The sequence below is a fragment of the Tiliqua scincoides genome, chromosome 2 (assembly GCF_035046505.1).
Source record: "Tiliqua scincoides isolate rTilSci1 chromosome 2, rTilSci1.hap2, whole genome shotgun sequence".
Lineage (NCBI taxonomy): Eukaryota > Metazoa > Chordata > Lepidosauria > Squamata > Scincidae > Tiliqua > Tiliqua scincoides.
The window spans coordinates 257645996-257658940 of NC_089822.1; the positions used below are offsets into that span (position 1 = coordinate 257645996).

At 47.9% G+C, this 12945-nt stretch overlaps 1 protein-coding gene across 2 annotated transcripts; it reads left to right on the forward strand.

Moving 5' to 3' along the window:
- Window positions 1-80: 80 nt before the first annotated feature.
- On the forward strand, window positions 81-11905 carry NELFE (negative elongation factor complex member E). 2 transcript variants are annotated; one of them, XM_066615974.1, is made up of 11 exons: window positions 81-179; window positions 3721-3829; window positions 5556-5628; window positions 5733-5878; window positions 5968-6042; window positions 6730-6764; window positions 7350-7600; window positions 8790-8934; window positions 9308-9362; window positions 10752-10854; window positions 11744-11905. In XM_066615974.1, exons 2-11 carry the CDS (start codon window positions 3755-3757, stop codon window positions 11815-11817), a joined length of 1032 nt encoding a protein of 343 aa, XP_066472071.1. In that variant the 5' UTR covers window positions 81-179; window positions 3721-3754; the 3' UTR covers window positions 11818-11905. The 2 variants fall into 2 exon arrangements, with proteins under 2 accessions (XP_066472071.1, XP_066472072.1); XM_066615975.1 differs by lacking the exon at window positions 81-179 and adding an exon at window positions 297-394.
- Window positions 11906-12945: the final 1040 nt, after the last annotated feature.

The following is a 12945-nucleotide window of genomic DNA, read 5'->3' on the forward strand; positions in this document are numbered from 1 at the left end:
GACCAATGAGCGTCCGCTATGCAAATCAACCCTAGCCGTCTCCCTCTGATCAACCAATAGGCTTCGCGTTGCTGGGCAGGTTATGCAAATTAGGGTCGCTTGCCCCGCCTCCTCTATGGTTGCCCAGGAAAGGCTCTGAAGAAAGGAGGCACGAGCTCCGAAGACAGAAGCAATAGGCGGTGAGTGGAGGGATGCGCAGGCACAGTGGGCATAAGTGATGACGTCAGAAGTGATGCATCATGGGACTGGCTGACCAAACTCCGTGGAGTGGGGGGGGGGTTGATTGGCCTGAGTCTCATCCGTGGGGTGGCTGTGTTGACACTGGATGCACTGTGGGTCTGGGAGACCTACCCCTTGTGTTGATCTGCACTCTGGAGGACATGGGACTTGCTGGGTAAATTGTTCTTTCCCCAGTGTGCAGTTAACCTGTGGAACTCCTTGCCACATGATGTGCTGTTGTCATCTGGCCTGCTTGCCTTCAAAAGGGGATTGGGCAAATTTCTGTGATGGAAAAGTCCATCACAGGATACGTGCATGTTTTCAGAGCGCAATCCTAACGCACTTTCCAGCACTGGCATAGCTGTGCCAGGGGGGCATGTGCTGCATCCTGCAGTTGGGGGGCAGTCACGGAGGCCTCCTCAAGGTTAGACAGTGTTTGTTCCCTTACCTCAGAGTTGCATTGCTGGAAAGTGGGTTAGGATGGCACCCTTAGTCTGTGGAACTCCTTGCCACAGGATGTGGTGATGGTACCTGACCTAGATGCCTTTCAAAGGTGGACTAGACAGATTTCTGGAGGATAAAGTCCATAGCAAATTACAAGTCATGATGTGTAGGTGCAACCTCCTGATTTCAGAAGTTTAGAATCAGAAGTGCAACATCCTGATTTTAGTAGATGCAACCTCCTGATTTTAGAACCTCCTGATTTTAGAATTCTGATTTTCAGAATGCCGGGTGCAAGGGAGTGGCACCAGGATGCAGGTCTCTTGCTGTCTCTTGTCATCCCTAAGGCACCTGGACAGAAAGCTGAAAGGAGGGACAGGGTTGTAATCATGGGGTTCTTCAATTATTCTCATATAGTCTGGGTCAATTTGTGTTCTGGTCACGAAAAGGAGACTGGATTCCTTGACATACTAAATGACTGTGCCAGAGTAGCTAGTCATGGAGCTCACTAGAGGACAGGTGACTCTGGATTTAATATTGTGCGGCACTCAGGACCTGGTTAGAGATGTCAATGTTACGGAGCCGTTGGGGAACAGTGATCATGCTGCAATCTGTTTCGACATGCACATTGGGGGAAGAATACCGGGCAAGTCTCTCACAAAAACCCTTGACTTCCTACGGGCGGACTTCCCTCAAATGATAAGGCTGGTTAGAAGGAGGTTGAAAGGGAGGGTAAAAAGAGTCCAGTCTCTCCAGAGTGCATGGAGGCTGCTTAAAACAACAGTAACAGAGGCCCAGCGGAAGTGTATACCACAAAGAAAGAAGGGTTCCACCAAATCCAGGAGGTGCCCGCATGGCTAACAAGCCAAGTTAGAGAGGCTGTAAAGGGCAAGGAAGCTTCCTTCCATAAATAGAAGTCTTGCCCTAATGAGGAGAATAAAAAGGAACATAAACTGTGGCAAAAGAAATGTAAGAAGGTGATACGGGAGGCCAAGCAAGACTATGAGGAACGCATGGCCAGCAACATTAAGGGGAATAATGAAAGCTTCTTCAAATATGTTAGAAGCAGGAAACCCACCAGAGAAGCGATTGGCCCTCTGGATGGTGAGGGAGGGAAAGGGGAGATAAAAGGAGACTTAGAGATGGCAGAGAAATTAAATGAGTTCTTTGCATCTGTCTTCACGGCAGAAGACCTCGGGCAGATACCGCTGCCCGAACAGCCCCTCCTGACCAAGGAATTAAGTCAGATAGAGGTTAAAAGAGAAGATGTTTCAGACCTCATTGATAAATTAAAGATCAATAAGTCACCGGGCCCTGATGGCATCCACCCAAGAATTATTAAGGAATTGAAGAATGAAGTTGCAGATCTCTTGACTAAAATAGGCAACTTGTCCCTCAAAACGGCCACGGTGCCAGAAGATTGGAGGATAGCAAATGTCACGCCTATCTTTAAAATGGGAAAGAGGGGGGACCCGGGAAACTATAGGCCGGTTCAGCCTAACATCTATACCGGGTAAGATGGTGGAATGCCTCATCAAAGATAGAATCTCAAAACACATAGATGAACAGGCCTTGCTGAGGGAGAATCAGCATGGCTTCTGTAAGGGTAAGTCTTGCCTCATGAACCTTATAGAATTCTTTGAAAGTGGATGCAGGAGAACCTGTAGACATTATATATCTGGACTTTCAGAAGGCATTTGACATGGTCCCTCACCAAAGGCTACTAAAAAAACTCCACAGTCATGGAATTAGAGGACGGGTCCTCTCCTGGATTGAAAACTGGTTGAAGACCAGGAAACAGAGAGTGGGTGTCAATGGGCAATTTTCACAGTGGAGAGAAGTGAAAAGCGGTGTGCCTCAAGGATCTGTCCTGGGACCGGTGCTTTTCAACCTCTTCATAAAGGACCTGGAGACAGGGTTGAGCAGTGAGGTGGCTAAGTTTGCAGATGACACCAAACTTTTCCGAGTGGAGAAGACCAGAAGTGATTGTGAGGAGGTCCAGAAGGATCTCTCCAGACTGGCAGAATGGGCAGCAAAATGGCAGATGCGCTTCAATGTCAGTAAGTGTAAAGTCATGCACATTGGGGCAAAAAATCAAAACTTTAGATATAGGCTGATGGGTTCTGAGCTGCCTGTGACAGATCAGGAGAGAGATCTTGGGGTGGTGGTGGACAGGTTGATGAAAGTGTCGACCCAGTGTGCGGCGGCAGTGAAGAAGGCCAATTCTATGCTTGGGATCGTTAGAAAAGGTATTGAGAACAAAACGGCTAATATTATAATGCCGTTGTACAAATCGATGGTAAGGCCACACCAGGAGTATTGTGTCCAGTTCTGGTTGCCGCATCTCAAAAAAGACATAGTGGAAATGGAAAAGGTGCAAAAGAGAGCGACTAAGATGATTACGGGGCTGGGGCACCTTCCTTACGAGGAAAGGCTACAACGTTTGGGCCTCTTCAGCCTAGAAAAGAGGCACCTGAGGGGGGACATGATTGAGACATACAAAATAATGCAGGGGATGGACAGAGTCGATAGAAAGATGCTCTTTACACTCTCACATAACACCAGAACCAGGGGACAGCCACTAAAATTGAGTGTTGGGAGAGTTAGAACAGACAAGAGAAAATATTTCTTTACTCAGCGTGTGGTTGGTCTGTGGAACTCCTTGCCGCAGGATGTGGTGATGGCATCTGGCCTGGACGCCTTTAAAAGGGGATTGGACAAGTTTCTGGAAGAAAAATCCATTACAGGTTACAAACCATGATGTACATGTGCAACCTCCTGATTTTTGAAATGGGCTATGTCAGAATTCCAATGCAAGGGAGGGCACCATGATGCAGGTCTCTTGTTATCTGGTGTGCTCCCTGGGGCATTTGGTGGGCCGCTGTGAGATACAGGAAGCTGGACTAAATGGGCTTATGGCTTGACCCAGTGGGGCTATTCTTATGTTCTTATGTCCCAAGCCTCTGCTCTCTCCACCTTCGTAGCAGCCATACTGCAGTTTGGCCACACCAAAGCAACAGCTGTGCTTAACTTGACTGTTTTATTTTCTTCCCATTCCAGGCAGTGACCTCACCAGTCCTCACCAGTCCACACCATGATTGTCTTTCCACCGGGGCTAACAGAGGAAGAGGAAGCCCTGCAGAAAAAATTTGCCAAGCTGAAAAAGAAGGTCAGTTCTTGTTAACCCTGAGAGCAAGTGCCATCTCAGGCAAGCCAGGCCAGGCAAAACAGTAGGGAAGTCGTATGAACCTATGTTAACCTCAGTCAGACCCTTGGTCTTCCTGGCCCAGTGTTCTCAGCTGTGCTTGGAAGCAGTTCTCACATATAGCAGTCCTCCCCAGCCCTGCTATATGAAATCATTGTTAGCTAGTGATGGTGAACATTTTGGGCAGGAGGTCTGGTCTAGAGGGTAGAGCCTCCGTTTGCCTGAAGATAACATCCGCAGGTCGCCAGTTCGAGGCCACCGGCACTGTGAATGGTGAGACCTTGAAGCAGCTGACAAGCTGAGCCGAGTTATTCCACCTGCTCTTTGGTTGAGCGAAGACGCGTCTTGGCTGCCCTCCATGTGAGAGATGAAGGAGCTGCTTGTCAGCTTGCGTGGGAGGAAATCGGAGGCCAGAATGTGATACCAGATCATAAAAGATCCACCTGAAATGTTGTGGTTCTTGAAAGATAGAACCTTTCTTCGATTGTAAAAATCCCTACGGGGATTTAGAACAGCGTGCCCATGTAAACCGCCTTGAATAAAGTTTATTATTATTATTATTATTATTATTATTATTATTATTATTATTATTATTATTATTATTATTTCCCGGTGTGGAAGGGATTGTCACTCCCAGATTGGCCTTTTCAGCCACACTAGACGCTGTGCCAGAACCACCTTTCAGAGCGCAATACCATAGTCTTTCAAGACTGAAGGTTGCCAATACAAAAATATAATACAAATTATTATTATTATTATTATTATTATTATTATTATTTTGGGCTCGACATGTCATAAATTTGGAAAATGCCTTTGCTGGTATGTCACCCTCCTCTCCCAAACAAAAGAGAAGCAATTCTTTATACTACTTCTCTCTGAAACAAACAGGAGCTGTGGGCACTGAGAAGCACGTGCGGCTCTGTTCACTTCAGCAGAAAAGCCTGGGGACGGGAGGCTGCACATGGAGTGTGTGTAATTAGGAACCTGGGCAGCGTGACATGCATGTCAAAGGTGACATGCCACAACATGTCTTTGCATGCCACAACGTTGCATGTCACCTTTGACATGCATGTCGTAGGTTCACCATCACTGAGCTAGAAGTAGCAGAGATGGGGCCTGAGGCCTCCTTCCATGAGTTACAGCTCAGTGGATGCATCATGATAGGGGAATAAGAAAGTTTTGTTAACAGTTTCAGGAAATTGCTGGACTTAGCAAGAGTCTGTCTTGCATAAATTGGATTCAAGACCCTGGGGAAGCTGGCTGTTAGTTCAAATAGGTCTCAAACAGGCCTAGTCTCAATGCAGTTAACAAGGATCAGAGAGGCCAGAAGCAGATTGTAGTCATAAATCCACTGGAACCCATGATCCAGCAGAGCATGTACTTAGGCTGTATCGCCGCACAAACTAGTTGCTCGGTTTTGGTAGCGTATCTGAGTCTTTGGTGTTTAGGGATTGGCTGCTGGAGATCAGCTGACTGAGTGCTCAGGTAGGCTGCACTTGCAGCCTAGATGACATCCTCTAATCACTGAGCAAGGTTTGCTGGGCTTGCAGCAGAAACCACCCCTGTGGCAAAGATCAGTCACCAAAGCCTGGGAACCCTGACTTCACCCATATGCATGTAATGCCTTACAGAAAGGGAGGGAGAGTGAATGGGACATGCCTATTATTCAACAACTTTTTTTGCACTCCAGAAAAAGGCTCTCCTGGCTTTGAAGAAGCAACAGAGTTCAACCAGTCAAGCCAGCCAGGGAGGAATTAAGCGCTGTAAGTCAGGCCTCTGTGAGAGGAGGAGATGGGGTGGAATGGGGCGGCTGGGACCTAGAATACGCATTCCCTGGTTCTCTCTTTTTCTCCTCCCCCCCACCCAGCCATCTCAGACCAGCCAGTAATGGACACAGCAACTGCTACAGAGCAGGCCAAGATGCTGGTGAAGACTGGGGCAATCAGCGCTATTAAAGCAGAGAACAAGAACTCTGGGTTCAAGCGTTCCCGCACCCTGGAGGGAAAGCTAAAGGTAAGCTGGATCAACAAGGAGGTGTCATGGAACCAGTGTGATGGAACTGGTCATGTTCAACATGCTCCTAAACTTGGTGTGTTTTTTAGGATCCAGAGAAAGGACCAGCCCCGACTTTCCAGCCGTTTCAGCGCAGTATCTCAGCGGATGACGATTCCCAAGAGGTACCTGAAGTTTGGCCTGTCTGGTAGGGGAGGGAAGTCTAATGGTTAGAGCAGAACGGTGTGGCCTGCTTTGCTTGAGAGACCATCCTGCTCTGCTTCTCCCTTGCCATTGGGTCACAGTACCCAGCTGTGGTGGCTATCTTGTTTCTTTTATGGAGATTTTCCTGTTTCTCCAAACCAGAGGTGTTGTGACATAGGTGCAGAAATAAGTCTTTAAGAATTGTCTATGGTGGAGTGAGCCCAGTTGCATCTTGGGTTAGGCTGCCAAGGTCCTGGGGTTGTTGCAAGCTGCATCCTATGTAGTGGGAGACAGAGAGGGAGAACTTTGTGGTTTGACTGTGGTCCAAGTGCATCCGGATGCCACTCCGGCAGGAAGTCAATGGATCTCCAAGAAAGCAGTTTAGACCAAACTTCCAGTGTGGAGTAGTCGAGGGAATAGATGTTAAGGAGCAACAATGTCTCTGTTTTGAGCTATCCACAAATTGCTTTTACACTTCCTGTGAGCCAGAGTTTGGCTGCTGTGCTTAGAATCTACAACATGATATTCTTAGACACACAATGAAGGCAGAAAACTGGGTCCATCAGATCTTTGGTAAGGTTAGAAGGAAAATGAAGTTGTTCCAGTCATCAGATTGCAACACTCTGTTACAGTGAAATGCCTGACTTTTTTTGTTTGTTTTCTTTTAGTCACGGCGCCCCCAGAGGAAGTCTCTCTATGAAAGGTTAGTTCTGCTCATACGAGTTCAGTGCGTCATAAAATCAAGACGATTGCCACATTTGAAATTTGGTGTGAGAAAATCTCCTCTGTGAGGGGTATAATCTGGTCAGATGTCGGAGAAACATAGAGTGGTGGGAAGTCCTGGTGATGGAGCTGCAAGCACTTGTGTCCTACAAGGCTTACAGGTGGTGTGTTTTACATGCAACCCATCGAGGACCCAGTCCTATCCAACTTTCCAGTGCTGGTGCAGCCATGCCAATGGGGCGTGCACTGCATCCTGTGGTGGTGGGGCAGTCACAGAAGACTCCTCAAGGTATGGAAATATTTGTTCCATTACCTCAAGGCTGCATTGCGGCTGCACCAGTGCTGGAAAGTTGCATAGGACTGAGCCGTCAGTCTCCTACTGTCATGCTGTCCAGGTTCCACCCACCTACAGGATGGGAACAGGGGTTTTAAAACTCATCCTTTCCGAATGTTGTAACGTTGTTGATACGCCTGCCCTCATATGCCAATAAAGGTGGATGATGATGATGATGATGATTAAGATACACCTGCCCATCTTGCCCCCTTCTTGCATGCTGTTTTCCAGCTTTGTGAGTTCTAGCGATCGACTGCGGGATCCAGAGAAAGATCCAGAAGCAAGCAGGGATACGGACAAGGAATCCGATCGGGGTGAAAACCTGCGTGGCTTTGAGTGGGACTATGATCGGGATCGCAGCAGGGATCGCAGCAGGGACCGAGACAGAGACCGAGACCGAGACAGGGACCGCGACAGAGACCGTGATCGTGATCGTGACCGAGACAGAGAGCGTGACCGCGACAGAGAGGGCAGCTTTCGCCGTAAGAAATTCTCGGGTCTTCCAGAGGGGGCATCTTGGAGCTAGAGTACATGTGTAGTGCCCTCTTGGTGCGCATTATGATGTTGTGAAGAGAGCCTGGCATCAGGTTGGAGGGTTCTTTGGGTAAGCCACACCTATAGCCGATAGCAAGCAGAGGTCAGTTGGGAACCAGGGAGCCTGGGAGAGTAGGTAAGATCTCAAGAGGGTTTGGTGTCCAACAAGTTTGGGAAGGCTCTGGAACAAAAATAACTGACCTCGCTTTAGCTGCGCAGGTGACATCCTTAGCCATGCATATGACATCCCATATAAAAATCTTCTGGCTGTGCCAAAGCTCCTAATGTTTTCTAAGTAACACCCATAGAGTACTGCTATGTCCACATGGCTGTTCTCTCTCCTCTGGCATTTGTTTTCCTGTAGGCAGTTTTAATTTGCCCTGTGCAATCAGGCATGTCCCAGCTAAGTGGCTTCTCCCCAGTGGCGTTGCGGAGGGGGGGGTGCAGGCCTCACCGGGTGATGTGCACAGGAGGGTGACACCACTGGCCAAAATTTTTTAAAATTGTGGTATTTTTGAATAATACCATCACGTTATATATCATTTGATGTGTGATTTCATGGGTAATGCCATAAAACAAACCACAGCGAAATGTCAAATGTTCTTTCATTCTGTCAAACATTCCGTCAAATGTTATAGCCCCCAAACCAGTGGGTGTGGGGTGATGGTGCATGACCATTCCCATCATTTGTGGTGTTGCCCCGTCCAGTGCATGGGAGGATGTCCATCTTGGGGATGACACACTGCCCCTTCCTCTCGCAACTTGCCCCCAAAGGACTACAGAAGAGCCATCTTAGCTTGAAAGGCGTGAAGTGAAATAGGCAGGGAAGCAACCTTGAGATAGGGCTCCTGCTCTTTTAAGGCTGTTACTGCTGGGGAGTAAGGGAGGACAGTTGGATTTGTTTAAAGAAGCAGGAGACTACTAGATAGGTGGGTGTAGGGGGGCTAGAGGAGCAAAGATCAGAGGCAGGGATGTATCGTAATACAAAGGCAGAGAGATGGCAGCATGAGAGGAGTGTGAGGCCATTGGCCATATTCCATAATATAAGTTTGCCTTGAAGGTTCTGCAAGACTCTTGACAGTTTTTGTGCTTCTAGGCCTGTTTCTGACCTGCCTTTCCATCCTTCTCCCAACCCAGGGTCAGATTCTTTCCCAGACCGGCGAGCCCCACGCAAAGGGAATACCGTGTACGTGTACGGAGCAGACATGAACCAAACCATGCTGCGCACCGCTTTCTCTGCCTTCGGGAACATCATTGACCTTTCCATGGACAACCCCCGCAAGTGAGTAGTGGCAAGAAGCAGGACTGGGACCGCAGGTGCTGAGGAACAGGGGCACCAGTGGCTAAGGAACAGGGCCTTCTCAGTGGTGGCACCCCAGTTGTGGATTTCCCTCCTGAGGGAATGAGGAATAGCTCCCTCCTTGGAAACCTTAAGGCCTTTTTATTCAGGATTGCATTCGATAGCCGGCAAGATGGGCTGACGTTTTAATCAAACATAATTTTCACGGTTTTATGTGATCCGTTGGGGTTTGCCTTGCTTCATTGTTTTAATTGTTTTTAATGTGTTATCATTGTTGTTTTTAATTCTGTAAGCCACCTGGATTGTCGGCGGGAGTATAAATTCTTTAAATAAATATTTATTTTCCTCTCCACAGTTGTGCTTTTGTCACTTTTGAGAAGATGGAGTCAGCAGATCAAGCCATTGCTGAGGTACTGTCCTTGCTGCTTGTAGCACGTCTGAGAAAAGGCGGGGGTCACACTCTGGGATGGGATCCTTCAGCCACTGTTGTAATTATTTGGACGTTTAATATATTTTATTTCACATTTTATACCACTTTTCCTCCAAGGAGCTCAGGATGGGTTATATAGTTCTTTCCCTCCTTTCTCCTCACAACAGTCCTGTGAGGTAGGTGAGGCTTAGTGACCGGTCCAAGGTCACTCAGGTTCATTTCTGAGTGGAAATTGAACCTGGATCTTCCAGCTCTATTTCCAGAACCACTACATGTCCTGGCTTTCATATAATATATTATGATATATACCAGGGGTGTCCAAACTTTTTGGCAGGAGGGCCACATCCTCTCTCTGACACTGTGTTGGGAACAGAAAAAAAAGAAATGATCTAAATTTCAAATTTGAATAAATTTACTTAAATGAATTTATTAGAGATGGAACTTATATGAATGAATGAAGGTCTTGCAATCGCTCAAGGCCTATAAAAGGCCTTGCACAAAGCAAGGCCGGCCTTTTCTTTGCTGCCGCTACTGCATCACAGATGTGAAACAGCAAGCAGTGGAGGGAGCCCTCATCCCACAGCTCATGCAAGAGGTCGAAGAGTTGGCCGTCATGCCAAGAGCAGTTGCATCAGGCCAGCGCAGGCTCCAGCAAGTCTCCGGAGGGCCTGAGGCTCATTGAGGACTGAGGGCTCCCTGATTGGGAGTCTTTGAGGGCCGCAAGTGGCCCTAGGGCTGGGATTTGGGCACCCCTGATATATACCATTGGTAATATAAATTACCTGGGGAATATAAATTCCCCTGGGCGCTGGGGGTAAGAATAGGCCCTTGGTTTGACTGTACTTGTCGTAAGAGGCAACTAAACAGCCACCAGGTAGATGGGACTCGTCAGCCTGGGAAGGCAGCTCATCTGAGAGAAGGAAAACTCTGATCCCAAACCTCCACTGCCTTGTGGCTACATCCAGTTATGGAAAAGGCTTCAGGAATCAACCTCGAGGCAAAATCTGGAGCCGGAGTCCCTGAGGCAGTTCATGGCTGAACACAGTCACGTTCTGGCAACTCCTGCGACGCCGCTGGAACCAACCGTATTGGCCTCTGCCTTTCCATTGGACCATTTCAGCGACGTGGGGGAGGGATTTTCTGCATGGGTAACAGCCTATCCTCCATACCTTCTTTACCCAGGCTTCGCGCACTGGAGAGGACACTCTGTTCCAGAACCACCATTCAGAGCGTGACACCATAGTCTTCTGAGACTGAAGGATGCCAACAATATAAATTAGTGATTACTGTCAGGACCTGCACAAATTTCTGTATGAACTGGTTGGCAATTTCTATATATGTTGATGGCGATTTCTTGCTCTCCCTCCAGCTCAACGGTGCTATTGTGGAAGATGTACAGTTGAAGGTCAGCATTGCCCGTAAGCAGCCCATGTTGGATGCAGCCACTGGCAAATCTGTCTGGGGTTCTTTGGGTAAGTAACCGGGATGCTGAAACAAGGATGGAGGAGATCAAGTCTTGGGGGGGGGGTAGTCTTGAATTCAACTAATTCAATTAAGAAGAATAATTTTATTAAGTACAGTATTGGTTTCCCTTTACCTACCATTTTTGCATCTCCAAAACACATCTACCTCTTTCAAACCAGCAATCGTGCTTGTGCAAAAAGTCAGAGTAGAAGCATGATGCAGCTGTCCTTACAGTGGGACAGCTGTAAGTCATATGTCCTTAAGCAGGGGACTACCTGGACAGAATTTGTTCCTGACCATGTGTGTGTATCAGATATCATCCCAATATCTTGGTGTTGAATGGTGTCCCTCACATCACACAGAAATGGGCTGCCAAGAAGGCAAGTTAAGCCATGATGTGTATGTGCAATCTCCTGATTTTAGAAATGGGCTATGTCAGAATGCCAATGCAAGGGAGGGCACCAGGATGAGGTCTCTTGTTATCTGGTGTGCTCCCTGGGGCATTTGGTGGGCCGCTGTGAGATACAGGAAGCTGGACTAGATGGGCCTATGGCCTGATCCAGCGGGGCTGTTCTTATGTTTCATGTAGTCAGTGATGTGGTCCAGTTATTGGAATGAAAAGGATTAAAAACAGTTTAAATGCCAAAATATTTCTTTATCTTAATGGGGTTTAGGACCACAATCCTTATGATTTGGTCTTGTCCCATGTCAACCTGACTGAAAGCGACCCAGAAATATTTTAAAATAAATAAGCAAAAGGATCTGGTGGGCTACCTCCAAAGCCCCCAGGGTTTGTGTATTTATTGACTTTGGGAACAGAGCTGGAGGTGAATGGGGGAGCGCAGTATCTTTCTCTTGCTGATGTACTGCTTCCTGACTTACTGCTCCCCCTTTCAGCTGTGAAGAACAGTGTCAAAGGCTCTCACCGAGACAAGCGTTCCCAGGTGGTCTACAATGAGGATATGTTCTGAGCCCTGTGTGGCAATCCCAGTCTGACGGATGGAATGTGACCAGCTCTGATTTTGTTTAATTATTAATCAATAAATCTTGCTTGTTTTATCTTTGGGGTTGTGCTAACTCGGGCTTGACAGAATCTACAAAAAATACCCTGAAGGCTGTCTGCTCAGGTTTCAGCCTAGAGATTTGTCAGCATGGTGGTCTGGGGAGGGCGGGCAGGAGGTGTTGCAGGGGTGTTCTGGCATGTAGGCAGACCAGCCCCAGGAGGAGGGTGGCGCCAGGATCTGGGACTTAGGCCAGATTCAAACCCCCCTCCTGGGCAGCCTGGCTGCTCGAATCTGCAGCATCTCTTCAGGTGACACAGATCTAAGTAGCCCAATTTGGGCCACATGCCCTGGGTTGTGCCACTACCAGCCAGCCTGGCTTTTCCAGTCTCAAAATATGTGTTCTACCCTGTGGTTTGTAGTACTCTGTGTTCTGACATTCTGGCTTGCATTCACTAGTGAGACATTATGAGACATTCAGAGCAGGGAGGGAGATTTCATCTGGCTGATTGTCGTACTCTGACCTTCAATCCCTGCCTCAATTCAACTTTACCGAGAATTAGAAGCAAGGGAAGGGTTCTTTGCACATGCTCCAAAGCATTCTTCACTTCAGAAAGGTTTATTCACTTACATAATTGTAATGTAATTGTAAATTGGCTGGATCCCAAAGGATCTCCTCTATGGAGAACTCGTGCAAGGAAAGCGCCCTACAGGTAGACCACAGCTGTGATACAAGGACATCTGCAAGAGGGATCTGAAGGCCTTAGGAGTGGACCTCAACAGGTGGGAAACCTTGGCCTCTGAGCGGCCCGCTTGGAGGCAGGCTGTGCAGCATGGCCTTTCCCAGTTTGAAGAGACACTTGGCCAACAGACTGAGGCAAAGAGGCAAAGAAGGAAGGCCCATAGCCAGGGAGACAGACCAGGGACAGACTGCACTTGCTCCCGGTGTGGAAGGGATTGTCACTCCTGGATTGGCCTTTTCAGCCACACTAGACGCTGTGCCAGAACCACCATTCAGAGCGCGATACCATAGTCTTTCGAGACTGAAGGTTGCCAACACACAATTGTAATCAAGGTTATCCCTTGATTCCTAAGTAC